At 39.6% G+C, this 19,036-nt stretch overlaps 2 protein-coding genes across 2 annotated transcripts; both read left to right on the top strand.

Moving 5' to 3' along the window:
* Nucleotides 1–1,747: 1,747 nt before the first annotated feature.
* LOC104822780 lies at nt 1,748–5,206 on the top strand. The gene is made up of 8 exons (XM_010554127.2): nt 1,748–2,188; nt 3,048–3,134; nt 3,213–3,470; nt 3,577–3,741; nt 3,845–3,898; nt 4,009–4,155; nt 4,312–4,530; nt 4,659–5,206. Exons 1-8 carry the CDS (start codon nt 2,015–2,017, stop codon nt 4,878–4,880), a joined length of 1,326 nt encoding a protein of 441 aa, XP_010552429.1. The 5' UTR covers nt 1,748–2,014; the 3' UTR covers nt 4,881–5,206.
* Nucleotides 5,207–6,598: 1,392 nt separating this feature from the next.
* LOC104822681 (calpain-type cysteine protease DEK1) lies at nt 6,599–18,376 on the top strand. Its single transcript, XM_010553982.1, has 31 exons — nt 6,599–7,006; nt 7,161–7,306; nt 7,470–7,720; nt 8,046–8,228; nt 8,381–8,516; nt 9,000–9,130; nt 9,219–9,333; nt 9,429–10,434; nt 10,609–10,719; nt 10,811–10,869; nt 10,984–11,146; nt 11,234–11,507; nt 11,594–11,744; nt 11,839–11,950; nt 12,038–12,203; nt 12,313–12,383; nt 12,478–12,569; nt 12,712–12,874; nt 13,013–13,084; nt 13,222–13,715; nt 13,809–14,106; nt 14,212–14,531; nt 14,695–15,046; nt 15,148–15,468; nt 15,609–15,713; nt 15,854–15,982; nt 16,104–16,484; nt 16,571–16,708; nt 17,015–17,251; nt 17,348–17,805; nt 17,911–18,376. The coding sequence occupies exons 2-30, from the start codon at nt 7,182–7,184 to the stop codon at nt 17,651–17,653; spliced, it is 6,462 nt and encodes a 2,153-aa protein (XP_010552284.1). The 5' UTR covers nt 6,599–7,006; nt 7,161–7,181; the 3' UTR covers nt 17,654–17,805; nt 17,911–18,376.
* The last annotated feature ends 660 nt before the right edge of the window (nt 18,377–19,036 follow it).

The following is a 19,036-nucleotide window of genomic DNA, read 5'->3' as shown; positions in this document are numbered from 1 at the left end:
CTTTTAATTCACATTTTATACGGTTCCTCTAAGCCTTAAATAATTATAAAAGTAGATTAACTTTTATGTATAATTAGAATTCGATTGATTCTATTTTAACTTTTTTTTGGTAAACTATTTTAAAATTTTATATCTCAGAGAATTTTATAATTGAATTAATTTTGAATATTTCTGTAACTAGTCCTTTCTACGTAATCAAGACTAATTTTGTTAATTATAGTAACATTTTATAACATATTCAGTCTAATAATCACGTTGATACGTCATTTTCACTTTTTTTTTTAGAATGTCATGTTCTATTAAGACCAATTTATTAATGTGTATGCATATTAAATAGATTTAGACACGGCTTCATTTATGTTGAGTACTTAACATCTCTATCAAACATTGTCATGTATTCGATTCTCCATCATGTCACTTCCTCTTATCTGTTCAACTATCAGTCTCCGGGCTCATTTACCATCCACGCGTATATTGCAAACTCATGCGCGTGGATTTGATATTTATCCGGTTAGCGCGTCCGAAGGTAGCAGCCGGTTCTCCAATGCACAAAAAAAAACATTGTTATGTGTCATGAAACAAGATGTTGAATTTATTGAAAAGATGCGATTTTCGTTTTCGTAATGGTGGGTTTGAAGAGATGAAAGACGATAACGCCCTTGAGCTTCACGACAAAATGACCAATCAGTCCCCACTCTGCACCTCCGGTGTCCTGAGCCCAACCCATGTGCCCGTGACGAAAACAGACACGACATGCACATCTACCCACACAAAAAAAAGCCCTTTTAGAGATCGAATAATTTTTTTACCCTTTTAGAGAGAGAAAGTCATAACTTTCCCCCTACTTTAATTTCCATAATCTAATAATCTTTTTCTTCCGCATCGGATTCCACGATTTTGGAGCGTCGGGTATATTTATACTATTCCAATTTTACCCCTTTCCGTCATTCGAGCGTCGTTCACGGGCGGGAGACACGTGTACGGTCTGATGCGATGAGTCACACGTGTGACATTTGATCCCTTTATGTGTGACGTCTATGCGACGGTCACTGGCTGTGACTTATTCCAAGCGTGACCCGCGGCTGACGGGAGTTAACGGCGTTACTCTTGATATTTAACGGCGAACTGCGGTTTCTAACGCTTTTTTCGAATCTATACTATACCACTATCCCTTCCAATAAAATAAAAAATACTATATATTATATTAATACTAATACTCAGTCGTGTAACAAAAAAGTCATTAAATAACAACGACATGCGACCAAGATTTTAGATCAATAAGAATCTTTGTCTTGTAACAACATAAAAATTTGTTTCACATTATAAATGCCGAATTTAATATTGATGAATTAATATTAAACTAAGTAAAATTTAGAACTAACCAAACAATTACTATTTGCAAAGGAGCGAAATGAAAATGTTTGGTCCATGTGGGGGCAAATAGGGAATTTGAGGAGATGAGATGGGGAGAGAGAGAGAGAGAGAGAGTGTGAGAGAGAGAGCCGCAAACAAGCTCACGTGAAGACCAATTCATACAAATGTAACAATTTTTTGTAATCATTGTGGTATTATACGAGCCTGGTCGAATTATTGTTATTTATAGAACGATTAGACAGTGTGACGAAAAACATATTCTTTTCTATTAATTATTGAAAAGATATATTATTCTTAACTAGATTAATTAAAAAAAGGGGGGGAGGGAAGTGGTAAGAGAGAGAAAGTGGAAGCTTTTCTTTTAGAGAGAGAGAGAGAGTGGACAGTGGGAAAGTTTGGATTTTGATCTGTGTGGTTGGATTTTTGCGCAAACGAAATCAGACCCACCCCCAAGCTTGTCCCGACGAACAACATTATCATTGTGTTGTTTGGGATTCTTCTTCTCCTTAGGGTTTTTTTTTGCTTCTTGCTCTGTCCTGTTTCCTTTGTTTCTTAAGCTCTTCTTAGCTCAGTGTGTTGTTAACATTAAGAGAGAGGATTTTTGGGTTTTTTTTGGGTGTGTTCTTCTGGGTTTGGGAAGATGAGGGCGGTGCATTTTAGCACGGGGAGGTTAGCGACAGGGTTTTTATTGTGGTTTTGGCTTTGTGGGCTGATTTCGGTATCCTGCGCCGCGAGGTTTAGCGATTCAAGGCAGAAGTTTGAGGTGCAGAAGCACTTGATCAGGTTGAACAAACCAGCTGCTAAGATCATTCAGGTTCAGAATCTCTCCTCTCTTTGTAATTTAAGGATTTTTTTAGCCGAGTTCAGGGTTTTTTTGTGTGTGTCTTTTTCTCTCTCTCTCTTTTCAAATTTGTTTGTTTGACGGGGAAATGAAGGAAAATCTGGAAAAAATCCTAGTCTGATTATTCCTCCTTTGTCTACTGCTACACGATGATTTTTTTTTTTTTGGTAAAAGGTATATATTCGATCCGATTTCCTTACATCTTCGTGTTCTTTCCCAACATTACATTACATAATTGTTGGAAAAGCCACCATCTCCAAAATAAATTTTGCTGTCTAAATCGACTCCAGAGTTTTACAATAATCATGACCCAAAAGAGAAAGTGGATAGAAATGGTACAGAGCTCTAGAGAGAGCATACAAAATTTCACAAAATTAATTCCGAGGATTATCCAAACCATCGTGATGTTATGTCTCCCGCCAAGGCTCAAAGTGGATAGAAATGCTACACGATGATTTACTTTACTTCTTTTTATCTGCGTGAACTGATTGAAACGATAGGTGAATTATGTGCCAAGAGTTGGTGAAGTTTACTGTAATGATGAAGGGTCTTACCATTTTCTTACTAAGATTACAGTATGTCAATGTCAGTGACTCTGTAATTTTTAGTTCAGTTTTTCTGCTACAAGTTGTTAGTTGTAGCAGCATGTGGTTTTGCCCTGGATACGTTGGTTTAAGCCCCTGTTGAAGCCTGATGAATTTGAGCCTACAAGTTTGCTCTGAACAAGTTCGTGAAATTGGAAGTCTTTAGGTTTGTCAAAGAGTTGGAGAAGTTTGATGTTTTAAGGGAAATGTTCTTACTTTGCTCTTTTGCTTCTTGGCGGTTAAAACAGAGCCCAGATGGTGACATAATCGACTGCGTTCATATGTCAAAGCAGCCGGCTTTCGACCATCCTTTCCTCAAAGATCACAAGATTCAGGTCCATAGAAAATTGATGTTGTCTTAAAAACTTGAAGGGCTCTTTTGATGCTGATATATAATCACTCTGTTTCTTCAGATGAGGCCTAATTATCACCCTGAAGGGCTTTTTGGTGACAATAAGGTGTCTGCAAAACCGAAAGATAAAACAAACCCTGTGCGGCAATTGTGGCATGAATACGGTAAATGCCCTGAAGGCACCATTCCGATAAGGAGGACAAAAGAAGATGATGTCTTGAGGGCAAGTTCAGTTAAGAGATATGGTAAGAAGAAGCACAGAACCGTTCCGGTGCCAAGGTCAGCGGAACCCGACCTCATGAACCAAAATGGGCATCAGGTGAACAAAATTCAGTGTTCTTTAGTTTTTGTGTTTTGACACATTTTGCTGATTTCTTCACCTGAAACATGTTATGTACTGGTTCATTGTTCTTGCATGAATTTAGCATGCCATAGCTTATGTGGAAGGAGATAAGTATTTTGGAGCAAAGGCGACTATTAACGTGTGGGAGCCAAAGATACAGCAGCCAAACGAGTTCAGCTTGTCACAGATTTGGATTTTGGGTGGCTCCTTTGGTGAAGATCTTAACAGCATTGAAGCTGGTTGGCAGGTGCGGTGCTGTAATCGTGTTTGTAGTCTTTGGAGAACCAAAAAAAGAAAGAAGATTTTTGAGCCAACCCTTTTAACATCTGGTGTTGTATGTGATACAACAGGTGAGCCCGGATCTATATGGAGACAATAATACCAGACTATTCACTTACTGGACAGTAAGATTCTGAAACTTCTGTAGAACAAGAATTTTGTTATATAACAACATGAACATAGTAGCTGTTGCTTATGATCCTCCCATGTTTCTTTGGTTACAAACTATTTGCAGAGTGATGCGTATCAAGCTACAGGCTGCTACAATCTTCTTTGCTCGGGTTTTATTCAGATCAACAGCGAAATAGCAATGGGGGCAAGCATCTCCCCTGTCTCTGGATATCGTAATTCCCAGTATGATATCAGTATCCTTATTTGGAAGGTAAAAAGCCATGAATATCACAAATAATCAAGAAAGTAGAAGAGAGATGAAATAACCCAAGGATCCAAAAAAATTCTTGGCGATATCAATAGACCTAAGCTTGCTTCTTTAATGCTGGTATTGATTGAGGAGGACTGTTTGGTGAAATTCATGCAGGATCCAAAGGAGGGGCATTGGTGGATGCAATTCGGAAATGACTACGTTTTAGGCTACTGGCCATCATTCCTCTTCTCCTACTTAGCAGACAGTGCATCAATGATCGAATGGGGAGGCGAAGTCGTGAATGCAGAATCCAGGAAGCTAATCGTACTGCTGTACAATGCATTGCCAACAATCAGAATAATATTCTACCAAGAACCGGAAGTTCCCAAGAGGGTATCAATAGTGAAAAGAGCTTAGATAGTGGAAGACCAAGCTTGGGTTTACGCAGTAGCTCATGTCGTTCTATGGCCCAAGAGCCTGAAGCTGGAATGTCTTCTTATCTTGAGAAAGTTTCTGATCAGGATAACAATCTGGTGGACTGTTCTAGCAGCGGTCTTTTCAGCAGGTCAAGCTACTTCCGGAACATCCAGGTGGTCGACAGTTCTAATAACCTAAAAGCGCCCAAAGGACTCGGGACATTCACCGAGCAGTCCAACTGCTACGACGTTCAGACGGGCAGCAATGATGACTGGGGCCATTACTTCTACTATGGAGGTCCTGGTAAGAACCCCAACTGTCCATAACTGGGCACCTCCTCTCTGTTCCTGTGAATTCATCATGTTCCTTCTTTGGTATGGCTCTGCCTTCTTTGAGTGGTAGTATTAGGCTCTCTGTTCAAACTAATTCAGTAAAATGTGTGTTGAAGTGCCCTCTCCGTGTAATGTGAAGTTTTGAGGGTTGTCTGGTTTTTCTCCATGTAAATAGATGGGGGAAACGAGACAAAGATGCTTCAAGTCTGAAACCTGAAGCTCTTAGTGAAATTTTACTTTTGTCTTTCTTTGTAATGTGGTTTGCTTCTCCTGTCTCTGAGTAATCTCTTGACAAGTGAATGCACTTCCCATCCTCCCCCCCTCTCTCTCTATACACACACACACACACATATATATATATATATATATCAATATCATAATTGAGATGGATTTCAGCAAGTGAATGACACTGGATTTGCCTATGAGATCCCATGAATGATTCAACTTTCTTGTTTCCTTTTCCTAGTTGCGGGAGAGATAGAGTGTGTGTCTAAAAGCGGCTCAGATTGCATTTGCATTTGCATGTGAGTGGAGATCATATTTTATATTTACCTGTTCCCCACTTTCGTTGAAATGGTGATTTTTTTTTAAAAAAACAATGTATGTGTATATATATATATATATATATAATATGGTGTACATATGTTTTTGTTTAGGCAAAAATATTTATATTTTATTACATTAATTTCTTGTTTTTTAAATCAAATTTGTCTTTGGGTGTATGGTTGACTAACTTTGACTTATTAGGGTTTAAAACGTCTTAATAATAAAGCATTAAAATTTCAATACGTTTTATTGAATGTTGCAAAGAAACCGCTTTTCCTGTTTTTGAGTTTTGAGCATTTACCTTAAAGTACTTTACATTAAGGAAAAGATTAATATTTTATTTATAGAATAAAATAAAAAAATGCAGGGTTAGGTAATTTTTTTTAAATATTTGTTACATGACTTGCACTATTTATTTCTTCCTAAAATTCAAATGTTTTGGTATTGTGCACCGTCGGTCTAAATCAAACATTTTTTTTTTGTAAATTTCCGAATTTGATTTTGGATATTACATACTCGTCAGCATCTAGCTCTCCATGTAAATTTCCAATTAGTTTTTAGAAAAAAATAATAAATATATTAAATTGGAAATACTTTAAAATATTTGGGAACATATTCCATGGCTCCCAAACCACCAATACTCAAATGAAATTGTTTTGATTTACAAATAATCGAATATAGATACCTACGGCTAATAAACTGGTTTCTGATTTATACCATAAAATCAAGAACATAAGTAACATATTTCTTATTAAAGCTACATATTTCTGGTTTGATTTATTTTCGTTTCTATATTCATTATTTTAAATTATATTTAATTTAAACGCCACTATATTTTTTAACCGAAACCAATTGTGACCATTTTTTTCTTTCTACCAAATTACCAAATTTCGTGTTTATGAAAAAAGTTTCAATTTTTTTAAAATATTTTTCCTGTCTTTTACGGGAAAAAAATCCATAGCCCCAAAGATATGCCCGGAATTTCACCCATTCTCACAGTCCAATAATATTCATTACTTTATGTTTTCTGAATTCTCATTGGTGCGTGTACGTACGCGTGAATGCCCGAGAGTCAGCGTATTATTCCTCCAGACAGAGACGTTTAGCTTTTTTTTTACATTTTTTTTTCCACACTCGCTTTTCTCGCTCTACAATCCTCTCTGCTCTTTGAAAAAAAAAAGCTACGAACTTTTTGACTTCTCAAGTTCACACACGGAAAAGGGTAGGGTTTTAATCTTTACCATTCTCTCTGTCCGTTCTCTCTAACCTGAGAAATTCTCCGAGATGATGAAAGATTTCCAGGAAAATTCCTGACAAAAAAGCCAGCAAAACCCTAAAGGTGCTTGATTTCTGTTCTTCAAGCTCTCAAGAGCAACCCCAACTTGGTTTCTTGCACTCTCCTTTCCGTGCTTACAGTTCGACTCTCTGCCGGAAAACCCTAATCACAGACTGCCGAATCCGTATCAGAAATGACCCATTTTGCTCAATCTCTGATTTTTCCGCGTTGGAAATGACCCGTTTGCTCCGAATTTACCGTCATGCCACTGCCCGTTGAGCTCCGTTTTGTCGAGTAGGTATGAATCCCCATTTTTCTGCGGCATTTGTGAATTTTTTTGTTCGATTTGGGTGTTCTTTTGTTGATTTGAGTTGCACATTTTGTGTTTTCTGCGCAATCTTGGGGCTTTAGCTTCTCGGCTTTGAGAATTTTGATTACCTTGTTGCATGCAGATGTAGGTGGGAGAAGGAGCCATGGAAGGGGACGAGCGAGGAATCTTGCTGTCTTGTGTAATTTCGGGTACCCTTTTCGCTGTTTTCGGTTCGGGCTCCTTCTGGATACTCTGGGCAGTGAATTGGCGGCCCTGGCGGCTCTATAGGTAACTTTCCATTTGCCTGGTGTTGTTATATTCCCAGACTTACCTTTTATGCATGCCATTTGGTTTCCAAATAGAAAATTTCATATTTCTGCGTAACATTGAGTTAGGTGTATCGAACCGCCATCTTAATTCAATGTTTTGGGGATACATTCTATTTTTGCAGCTGGATATTCGCTAGAAAATGGCCAAAAGTATTTCAAGGTCCCCAGCTCGGCGCATTATGTGGGTTTCTGTCTCTTTTTGCATGGATGGTTGTCGTATCCCCAATCCTGATCCTTATCGCATGGGGTTCCTGGCTGATTGTGATACTAGATCGAGATATAATTGGCCTTGCTGTAATAATGGCTGGATCAGCGCTTTTACTGGCGTTTTATTCAATCATGCTTTGGTGGAGGACTCAGTGGCAAAGCTCACGTATGTTTGCATGACCATTCCTTTCTGTTTTTTATTTCATATGAATACCGATGCAACAATTTGGCATAAAAGACATATCACTAGAGTTTAGGGGTTTAGGGGGCTATAGTGACTAGTGAGTGTCTGGATATTGTGGTCGCTGTCCCTGTGGATTCATAGCTGTCATGCTGTTGTAAATTGTTAATAACGGTGATAGACTAAGAGAGTAAAAGAAGTTTGGGATGTAAGATTGTATGTGTAGGTGAACATTCCATGCGCTCTTATTTTTAGTTGTCTTGAATGTATCTTTTAGATTGTTTTCTTACATTGTCATTCGGTTTAACAGGAGCTGTCGCTTTACTTCTCCTTCTTGGTGTTGCCTTACTTTGTGCATATGAACTTTGTGCCGTCTATGTGACTGTTGGGGCGCATGCATCTGAGCAATATTCTCCTTCTGGTCTCTTTTTTGGTGTATCTGCAATCGCCTTGGCAATCAATATGCTTTTTATCTGCCGGATGGTCTTTAATGGTAAAGCTTTCTCAATCCTTACATGGTTGGTGTCTATTTCGTTATTAAATGTGGTCTTGGTATGGATCGGCTCATTTGTTTTCCTCCATCAATACTTCAATTTTCTTATCATTTTTAAGTTGTTTATATTGGTTGACTTTCCATTGATGCAGGGAATGGGTTAGATGTGGATGAATATGTAAGGAGAGCTTACAAATTTGCCTATTCAGATTGTATTGAGGTAGGTCCTGTGGCTTGTTTTCCAGAGCCGCCTGATCCCAATGAATTATATCCGCGACAAACCAGCAGGCAAGTTCAATTTTCTCTTTCCTGGGAATCAATCACTGTGCTTAGTTAATGAACTTAATGTCCTAGGATCTTATTTTTTTGTCTTGGATTTTTGTTTGAAAAGTAAAAAAAAAAGGGGGGGGGGAGCTTGTCACCGTTTCACTAGTGTATTGTTGTTTCAGCGTCCTATTTAATTGTCAGTCTTGAGTTGCGCAACCCATCATTACCAGAATGTTTGGATATACTCTAAAGATTAATGGGATGTGGTTCTAGTGGCCTTTGTTGTAGTAGCTTAAATATCACGACATGTGGTATCCCTCCCCAAGATATCTACTCTTCGATTGACAAAGATGGTGCAGTTGGTGTTTTATATTCAGGGTTAAGCTCTGAAAAGTTTTCAGGCCTTTCTGATAATCATATATGCTTATTTCAATCATTGCAGTTTTTTTTATCTGTTTTTTTAAAAGTATTCTGTATTAATGTTCTTGTCATGATCTTCTGCAGGGCTTCACATCTCGGGTTACTGTACCTTGGCTCACTTGTTGTACTTGTTGCCTACTCAGTCCTATACGGTCTCACAGCTAGGGAGGCCCGTTGGCTTGGAGGCATTACTTCAGTTGCGATTATAGTTCTTGGTAAAATGACATGTTGAATATGGCTTCAGCAGAAGCAGGCTGTTAGGATTGTTTCTCAATCTAATCTTCATGCATAATTATCTTGTAGATTGGAATATTGGGGCATGCTTGTATGGGTTTAAGCTTCTTCGGAGTCGTGTTCTGGCGCTATTTGTGGCAGGAACATCTCGGCTTTTCCTAATATGCTTTGGTGTACATTACTGGTTTGTTCTGGACTAGAAGCTCTTTTAGTAATTTATTGATCGCAGTTTGTTGCCTTTGCAGCATGGGAGTTATTATCCTTTTTCTGTTGGTTCAGGTACCTGGGGCATTGCATTAGTTACATTTTCGTAGCATCAGTTCTATCAGGTGCTGCTGTTTCCCGGCATTTATCAGTGACAGATCCTTCAACTGCAAGGAGAGATGCCTTACAAAGCACTGTGATCCGTTTGAGAGAAGGTTTCCGGAGAAAGGAGCATAATAGCTCTTCAAGTTCTTCCGATGGTTGTGGCTCAAGCATGAAAAGAAGCAGCAGCATAGAGGCTGGCCAGGAAGCTAATCGTACTGCTGTACAATGCATTGCCAACAATCAGAATAATATTCTACCAAGAACCGGAAGTTCCCAAGAGGGTATCAATAGTGAAAAGAGCTTAGATAGTGGAAGACCAAGCTTGGGTTTACGCAGTAGCTCATGTCGTTCTATGGCCCAAGAGCCTGAAGCTGGAATGTCTTCTTATCTTGAGAAAGTTTCTGATCAGGATAACAATCTGGTGGACTGTTCTAGCAGCGGTCTTGACAGTCAAGGTTGTGAGTCTAGCGCATCAAATTCTGCAAATAATCAACTTCTGGACTTAAACTTGGCACTTGCTTTCAAGGACCGCTTGAACGATCCCAGGATTACATCGATGCTAAAAAAGAAAGCTAAAGAAGGCGACCTTGAACTGACTGGTTTATTGCAAGACAAGGGGCTGGACCCCAACTTTGCCATGATGTTGAAGGAAAGAAATTTGGATCCAACTATTCTGGCTCTGCTTCAGAGAAGTAGTTTGGATGCGGATAGAGATCACCGTGACAATACTGACATTACCATTATTGACTCAAACAGTGTTGACAACACTCTGCCAAATCAGATTTCCTTATCCGAAGAATTGAGGTTACGAGGGCTAGAGAAGTGGCTCAAACTGTCCAGACTTGTTCTGCACCATGTAGCAGGGACACCAGAGAGAGCATGGGGCCTCTTTAGTCTTGTCTTCATTCTTGAAACAATTATTGTTGCTATTTTTCGTCCAAAGACCATTACAATCATAAATTCTAGTCACCAACAGGTGAGTCCTCTCTTTGAAGGGGTGGTGGTTTATTTATGGTTTTGGTTGTCCAGCGATTGGTTGGCACGTTGAAGTCAATTTACTGAAATCAATACACCAGAATTATTTAGTAGCATTATTAGTTGGTGTTTTCTTTTGTATCTCTGTTAATGCTAAGAATTTACCATGTTGCAGTTTGAATTCGGGTTTGCTGTACTGCTGTTGTCACCTGTTGTCTGTTCAATCATGGCTTTTCTTCGGTCACTTCAAGTTGAAGAAATGGCCTTGACATCAAAATCTCAGAAGGTATAGTTCCTCTTTTGAGTTTGGTAAATTATTGGTCTTTGGTGTTTTGTATAGATGGTGCTAATACTGGATGTCATTCGTGTGTTTTTAGTATGGTTTTGTGGCCTGGCTGCTGAGCACTTCAGTTGGGTTATTACTCTCTTTCTTGAGGTACAAGGGATTTTGAACTTTAATATGGATTTTTACCATCGCTTCTCACGTGGTTGCATATTATGTTCTTATGGCATGCATTGTGCCTTTTTATGGTTGTGCTTCATGTTGCAGTAAATCTTCTGTCCTTTTGGGAATATCCTTGACTGTGCCTCTCATGGCGGCATGCCTTTCTATTGCAATTCCAATATGGATCCATAGTGGTTATCAGTTCTGGGTTCCTCATTTTCCCTGCGGTGATCAGGCAGGAGATCCGCAATCTCCTCGGTTGAAGAAGGTCTGTTGTTTGTCTGTGACCTGATTTCTAAAGACTATCCTTTGTCGGATATATATATTTCTAATTAACTTTTTTTTGTCCTTTTAGGGAATTGTTCTTTACATTTGCGTTGTGGTATTTGTGGGATCTGTAATTGCTCTTGGTGCAATTATATCTGCTAAGCCTTTGGATGATCTGAAGTACAAGTCCTTTAGCTCTAAGGAGAACTTCTTCGCTTCTCCTTACACATCTTCTGTGTACCTTGGCTGGGCAATGGCATCTGGAATTGCCTTAGTAGTTACCGCAGTTCTGCCAATTATCTCATGGTTTGCGACATATAGATTCTCCCTTTCTTCTGCCATCTGTGTTGTGATATTCTCAGGTAATTTGTCTTTTGTGAATTTGCCTCTACGCTAGCATATCTTTTTTCCTTAAATTCATTCCTCATTTCTTTCAACTACATTGTAGTTGTTCTTGTGGCATTTTGTGGGACATCATATTTGGAGGTTGTGAAATCTAGAGGTGATCAGGTTCCTACAAAGGGCGATTTTCTTGCTGCTTTGCTGCCCCTGGCATGCATTCCCGCACTGCTCTCTCTGTGTTGTGGATTGATTAAATGGTGCCTGACTATTTCTTATCTCATTTGATACCTAATACTTGCTGCCTGATGCTGTTCATTATGTCTTCTAATTTGGGTCTTGATTTTCTTACAGGAGAGACGACGGTTGGATACTATCACGGGGTGTATATGTTTTTGTTTCTACAGGACTTCTTCTTCTTTTTGGTGCAATATCAGCTGTTATTGTTGTAATTAAGCCATGGACGGTAAGTGAGAAATTGCTTGCATGATTGTCATAATTATTAGTTGAACTCAATCCATCTGACACATTTCCTGTGTTTTAATTGTGACAGATTGGTGCATCCTTTCTCTTAGTTCTTCTCCTTGTCATGCTAGCTATTGGTGTAATCCATCATTGGGCGTCAAACAATTTCTATTTGACCAGGAGACAGACATTTGCTGTCTGCTCTCTTGCCTTTCTTTTGGGTTTGGCAGCATTTCTTGTCGGGTGGTTTCAAGGTAAAGTAAACATTGCCTGTATGCGATTTCAGACCTTCATAGAGGCTAGGCCTGTTCCATTGAATTGGAATAAATGATGAATTAATTTCATACACGAATTTTTTTCCAGATAAACCATTTGTTGGGGCATCTGTTGGCTATTTTTCGTTCCTGTTTCTTTTGTCTGGAAGAGCATTAGCGGTGAGCTAGTCAACCTTCTAACAAAGATCTCAATTCAACATAAGCTTCATCTGTTACTCTGTCTTATCTAGCCCATAAATTGGCTTTCCTATAGGCTCTTCTATCCCCGCCTATTGTGGTTTATTCTCCACGGGTATTACCAGTGTATGTGTATGATGCTCATGCGGATTGCGGAAAGAATGTCAGGTTGGCTCAGCTAGTTCTCTTCTTTATGTGTGAATCTGAAATATTGTTTTAAATTTTGTTCTTCCATTGACATTGATTTCATGAAAGATGAACCTAATGGCTTATATATTGTTTTGCATCAATCGTCATGGACTTTCTTCAGTGCTGCGTTTCTTGTCCTTTATGGCATTGCATTGGCAACAGAAGGTTGGGGTGTTGTGGCTAGTCTGATGATATATCCTCCGTTTGCTGGTGCTGCTGTATCAGCTATCAACCTTGTTGTAGCCTTTGGCTTTGCTGTCTCACGTCCTTGTCTGACTCTTGAGGTAGGTTCCCCATTGTTTGATTAATCTGTTCCCTTATATACTTTCAGTGAACACACTCATCTCCTACATTTCATGTTTTCTGTATTCCCACTATCTTATGCCTCTCTTGCTCATTGCTAAATGCCTTTTGTTCTCCAGATGATGGAGGATGCTGTTCGTTTTCTTAGCAAGGATACTGTAGTGCAAGCCATCGCTCGATCTGCCACCAAAGTACGACTCTCTTTCATATTTTCTTGATGTTTATGTTCTAGAATTACTTCTATACTGTTCAACGAGATTACCAATAGTTTGCATGTGACAATTCTTTAGAATGTGTAGTTCTTATGCCCTTTCCCGTGCGCTTGCAGACAAGAAATGCTCTATCTGGCACGTATTCAGCTCCACAAAGGTCTGCTAGCTCAGCAGCTCTTTTGGTTGGGGATCCCACAGTGATGCGTGACAAGGCAGGGAACTTTGTGCTTCCTAGAGATGATGTCATGAAACTAAGAGATCGTCTTAGGAACGAGGAAAGAGTTGCAGGATCTTTCTTCTATAAAATGAGATACAGAAAGAGATTCCGCCATGAACCATCAAGTGATGTAGATTACCGAAGAGACATGTGTGCTCATGCAAGGATTTTAGCTTTGGAAGAGGCAATTGATACAGAATGGGTGTACATGTGGGACAAATTTGGTGGTTATTTGCTACTTCTGCTGGGTTTGACGGCAAAGGCAGAAAGAGTTCAGGATGAAGTACGCTTGAGACTCTTTCTGGATAGCATTGGATTTTCCGACTTAAGTGCCAGGAAAATAAGTAAATGGAAACCAGAGGACAGAAGGCAGTTTGAAATTATCCAGGAGAGGCAAGTTTCTTTAATTTTGCAATGTTGGATTTTCTATGCAATTAGGTTTTCCCAAACAGGTAGCTTATCCATTTTCTTTGTGCAAAATTGTAGTTATTTGAGAGAGAAAGAGATGGAAGAGGATGTCCTTATGCAGAGACGCGAAGAAGAAGGGAGAGGTAAAGAAAGAAGGAAAGCTCTTTTGGAGAAAGAAGAGCGCAAATGGAAGGAGATTGAAGCTTCCCTTATTTCATCTATTCCTAATGCTGGTAGCAGAGAGGCAGCAGCCATGGCAGCTGCAGTACGCGCGGTTGGGGGAGATTCTGTTCTTGAGGATTCCTTTGCAAGAGAGAGAGTCTCGAGTATTGCACGTAGAATACGCACTGCTCAACTAGACCGACGAGCACAACAGGTTCATGTTTAGTTTTTCTTTCTTTTTTTTCTTTCTTTCCCCCCAAAAATATTCTTTCCTTTCATGCTGATTGCCAGGGAACTAACTTTCTGAACTTATTGACAGACTGGTATCGCTGGGACTATTTGTGTTCTTGATGATGAACCTATGATGAGTGGTAAAAATTGTGGCCAAATTGACTCGAGTGTATGTCAAAGTCAAAAGATTAGCCTTTCAATTACGGTGATGATCCAACCAGATTCTGGACCTGTTTGTGTGTTTGGCACTGAATTTCAAAAGACGATCTGTTGGGAGGTTCTGGTTGCTGGTTCTGAACAAGGTATTGAGGCTGGACTAGTGGGGTTGAGATTAATAACTAAAGGTGAGAGGCAGACAACTGTCGCAAAAGAGTGGTATATTGGTGCAACAAGCATTACTGATGGAAGGTTTGACTTGTGGCCTTCATTTTCCATATTGTCAGCAGCTTTATGCATGGAATCATTCTGTTATACTACACCTGCTGCTTCTTTTCCCTTGTCACCCGTCTTGGCAAATCTATTCTGTTTTATCCCCGTCTCTTAGAAATATTTGGTTTGGTTTCTACTGCAGGTGGCATATGGTGACAATGACCATTGATGCTGATGTGGGGGAGGCTGCTTGTTACTTAGATGGTGGATTTGATGGCTACCAGACTGGGTTGCCTCTGAGTGTTGGTAGTGCCATTTGGGAACAAGGTGCTGATGTTTGGCTGGGTGTTAGGCCGCCTATAGATGTTGATGCGTTTGGGAGATCAGATAGTGATGGGGTCGAGTCAAAGATGCATATGATGGATGTCTTCGTGTGGGGAAAGTGCTTAACTGAAGATGAGATTGCTTCGATACATGCAGCTATCGGCGTGACTGACTTAGACATGATTGATTTCTCTGATGACAACTGGCAATGGATGGATTCGCCTCCCAGAGTATGTTTTCTTCCAGTTGAACGTTGGCATCTTAGTGCAACATGATATTTGGATTTAAGGTTCAAGTTTGTACTGATTGTTGGGGTTATTTGTTGTATTAGGTCGACGATTGGGATAGTGATCCTGCTGCAGATGTTGACTTCTATGATAGAGATGATGTAGATTGGGATGGCCAATATTCAAGTGGGAGAAAACGAAGATCAGGTCGTGATTTCTTATTCAGTGTTGATTCATTTGCTAGGAGATATAGGAGACCCAGGATGGAGACTCAAGAAGAAATAAATCAGCGAATGCATTCAGTTGAGTTGGCTGTCAAAGAAGCTCTCTTTGCCCGAGGTGAAAAGCAATTTACAGACCAGGAATTCCCCCCAAATGATCGGTCCCTATTTGTGGATACACAGAATCCTCCTTCAAAATTGCAGGTGGATAATGTGGACTATTTCACTCTCCTTTTTTGCTTTTATTTGTTTGCATTTTATGAGCTTTTTCTTTTGTGTTTTATGTCCCAGAATGACCAAATTTGATAGCAATCCTAAACTTCTCTGAACTGATAATAATTCAGGTTGTGTCTGAATGGATGAGACCTGCTTCCATTGTGAAAGAGAACAGTAGCGATTGTCACCCTTGCTTGTTCTCTGGGGCTGCAAATCCTGCAGATGTTTGCCAGGTTTGGCCAGTTGCTGGCTTTGATATGTTGTACCGACACATGAACCTTGACGTTATTTCTTGATAAATTTCCAATTCATGCATCCACTTCAGTTAAAAGTTTTTTAACACTTGTTATTGGTTCGACCTTGTGTTCTATAGGGGCGTCTAGGTGATTGTTGGTTTTTAAGCGCTGTTGCAGTTTTAACGGAGGTTTCACGGATATCAGAAGTGATAATCACTTCAGACTACAATGAAGAAGGAATCTATACTGTTCGTTTTTGTATTCAGGTTGTCATCCCACATTATCATTTGGTCAAGTCTGCTTTATACTGATTTGCTCTCACAATAAAACTTTGGCATTCCTTCCCCTGTAGCTTGAGTTCTCAGGTTTTGTTTCTGCACAATGCAGGGAGAGTGGGTTCCTGTAGTTGTCGATGACTGGATTCCATGTGAATCACCTGGTAAACCCGCCTTTGCCACTAGCAAGAAGGTTAATGAACTCTGGGTTTCCATTTTGGAAAAAGCATATGCCAAACTCCATGGTTCTTATGAAGCACTGGAAGGGGGATTAGTTCAGGATGCTCTTGTCGACCTAACTGGAGGCGCTGGTGAGGAGATTGATTTGAGGAGTGCTCTTGCACAAATCGACCTTGCAAGTGGCAGATTATGGTCTCAATTGTTACGGTTCAAACAAGAGGGCTTCTTGCTTGGAGCTGGGAGCCCGTCAGGATCTGATGTGCATGTATCTTCCAGTGGCATCGTGCAGGGGCATGCTTACTCTGTCCTGCAGGTATTTCACTTGCACATGTCTGCTTCTTTCTGTATCATTGATAAAGAAAAGCATTTTAGGGTAGTTACCCATTTGTTCATGCTCAGGTGAGAGAGATTGATGGGCACAAACTAGTTCAAATTCGAAACCCGTGGGCTAATGAGGTTGAGTGGAATGGTGCCTGGTCAGACTCGTCTCCGGAATGGACTGATAGGATGAAGCACAAACTGAAGCATGTCCCACAGGTAGTTCCACTACTGTGCTTCACTTCTTAAAGTCTTATTCCTTAAAATGTTATATTGATTCCTCTAAACGAGTCATGTCCCTGGACTGTTCAGAAGTGGGTAGAAGATTTTTTTCTTCTTCAATACAAATATTATGTTTCTTTTCTCATATATTATTATACCCATGCAAATCGTGTCCAGGCACTCAAAATGCTTTACATGCACACATATATATATATGTTTTGCATACGCTATAGGTCATATGTTAAGTTAGTGCAACAAGCATGATATGTGAATTGCTGACCATCTTAAAATTTTGTTCAACAGTCAAAAGAAGGTATATTCTGGATGTCTTGGCAAGACTTTCAGATCCATTTCAGATCAGTTTACGTCTGTCGGGTCTACCCTCCAGAGATGCGCTATTCAGTGCATGGCCAATGGCGAGGTTACAGTGCTGGTGGCTGCCAAGATTATAGTTCATGGCATCAAAATCCACAATTCCGGCTAAGGGCCACTGGTCCTGATGCTTCTCTGCCCATTCATGCTTTCATCACCTTAACTCAGGTTTATATCAACTATATATATCTGTATCTGCTGGTTGTTGAACCTTTTATGGAGTCCTTGAAGAAAGAAAATCTCATCGTCCAGTTTCACTTGCAGGGCGTCGGTTTCTCAAGAACGACTCCAGGGTTTCGTAATTACCAATCCAGCCATGATTCTCAGTTGTTCTACATTGGAATGAGGATTCTGAAAACACGTGGGCGTCGAGCAGCTTACAATATATATCTTCATGAATCGGTTGGTGGAACAGACTATGTGAATTCCCGTGAGATATCATGTGAAATGGTGCTGGATCCTGATCCAAAGGGATATACCATAATTCCAACAACTATACACCCCGGGGAAGAAGCACCCTTTGTCCTGTCCGTCTTCACGAAAGCGTCGGTTGTCTTAGAAACTTTGTGAATGCACTGTAAGCCAGATTTTTCTCTCTCCTTCTCAGTGATGGGCACCTCACCTGAGTGCTTGTGTTGTTCATGGAGTTTCTGCACGGCCACCAAACTTGTCAATGCAAGATCTTTGTTGGCTCACTTTGAGAAGGTTCATCATCTGAGAAGGTAACCTTCTTACTTCATCCTTGCTGTGATTACTCTGTTCAGGTTTATTTCACGTCCAGCTACTTGTATTGGTTCTTATCTTTTCGAAACTCTCCTTGACAACAGCATTTGGTAGTTTGCGAATCTGAGTTCCCAGAGTAAAACCTTCGGATGACACGGTACGGTATTGGTCTGCTGTCTGAACCGCCTTGTGAAAGCGGTCCTAGATGGTGGCTACTGCGTTTTGTAAGTGTGATTGCACAAGAGGGTGTGGGGGATTTGCAGGCGGTGCCACGGATCTTTTGCAGGCTGGCACTCCAGATGGCTCTTGGGCGGCTTGCATCAATCTGTACATTTTGTAGGTATTGTAACCGAGTATATAGGTTCATTCATGTAAAAATGCAGGATATCATCAGCAACCCAAAAAAAAAAAGGTGGGAAATAGGACATGTTTTAAAAAAAAAAAAAATTTTGGGCAAAGGGTCCATAGTTGTAGCTGCAGTTTTGGTGTGTTGTAAGGTCAAGACACTAACTGTGTGTGTGTGCAGATTTGTTCTTTCATCCTATAATGTATTCATCCTGTCATTCTTCACGTCTCATGCAGATTTTTATTTGCGTATTTTCAATCACAAGATAAAAGGTTTAACTCTTTGAATTCAAACTCTAACGTTGTATTAGAGGTTGAGTAGAGATCCTTTTATTCGTAATCAACAATAAGGTTTTATTTTCATCCCTAAAGTATTTTGTGCAACATGTCATTGACATATTCTGTCAATCTTTTCCTTCGCACAAAATAACCGATATACAAGCATTTTTCCACATAGCTATGATTTAACATGTATGTCTATTCATCATTATACAATATATACATACCATTTCCAAAGATCTTATTCTTTGCGATTAACTTATAGAAACAAAAATTTTCTTTTTCCGAAAGTTTTCAACATTATAGTTTAGACCAAACTATAATATATTTTCATTTTTCAAACCGAAAAACGTCTATACAATCGCAATCGAAGAAAGATCTACCGTCGATTTTTCAACCAACAAGACATAAGACAACATAAAGTTTTCTCTTTATGTCCAAAACACCATGTTCGATATATTTCCGATATCTTCAACTTGAACCGTTGAAATCTGATATCCACCGATCATAAACATGATCAGTTTTCTATCCACGGATTTAACCGAGACTTTGAGTACACTTTACAAGTATTTCCGTTTCATTATCACCATGAAGTCATAGATCCCA

Source organism: Tarenaya hassleriana, unplaced genomic scaffold (assembly GCF_000463585.1).
Source record: "Tarenaya hassleriana unplaced genomic scaffold, ASM46358v1 Cleome37, whole genome shotgun sequence".
NCBI lineage: Eukaryota > Viridiplantae > Streptophyta > Magnoliopsida > Brassicales > Cleomaceae > Tarenaya > Tarenaya hassleriana.
This window is presented reverse-complemented; position numbering and strand designations above follow the sequence as displayed.

What these genes read in the sequence shown, in the direction of transcription:
- LOC104822681 (XM_010553982.1), top strand. Translation starts at nt 7,182, where the DNA reads ATGGAAGGGGACGAGCGAGGAATCTTGCTGTCTTGTGTAATTTCGGGT. An exon ending in CGGCCCTGGCGGCTCTATAG is followed by an intron (nt 7,307 to 7,469) that starts GTAACTTTCCAT and finishes CTATTTTTGCAG; the next exon opens with CTGGATATTCGCTAGAAAAT. An exon ending in CTGCCGGATGGTCTTTAATG is followed by an intron (nt 8,229 to 8,380) that starts GTAAAGCTTTCT and finishes CCATTGATGCAG; the next exon opens with GGAATGGGTTAGATGTGGAT.
- LOC104822780 (XM_010554127.2), top strand. Translation starts at nt 2,015, where the DNA reads ATGAGGGCGGTGCATTTTAGCACGGGGAGGTTAGCGACAGGGTTTTTA. An exon ending in CAGCTGCTAAGATCATTCAG is followed by an intron (nt 2,189 to 3,047) that starts GTTCAGAATCTC and finishes CGGTTAAAACAG; the next exon opens with AGCCCAGATGGTGACATAAT. An exon ending in AACCGGAAGTTCCCAAGAGG is followed by an intron (nt 4,531 to 4,658) that starts GTATCAATAGTG and finishes GTTTCTGATCAG; the next exon opens with GATAACAATCTGGTGGACTG.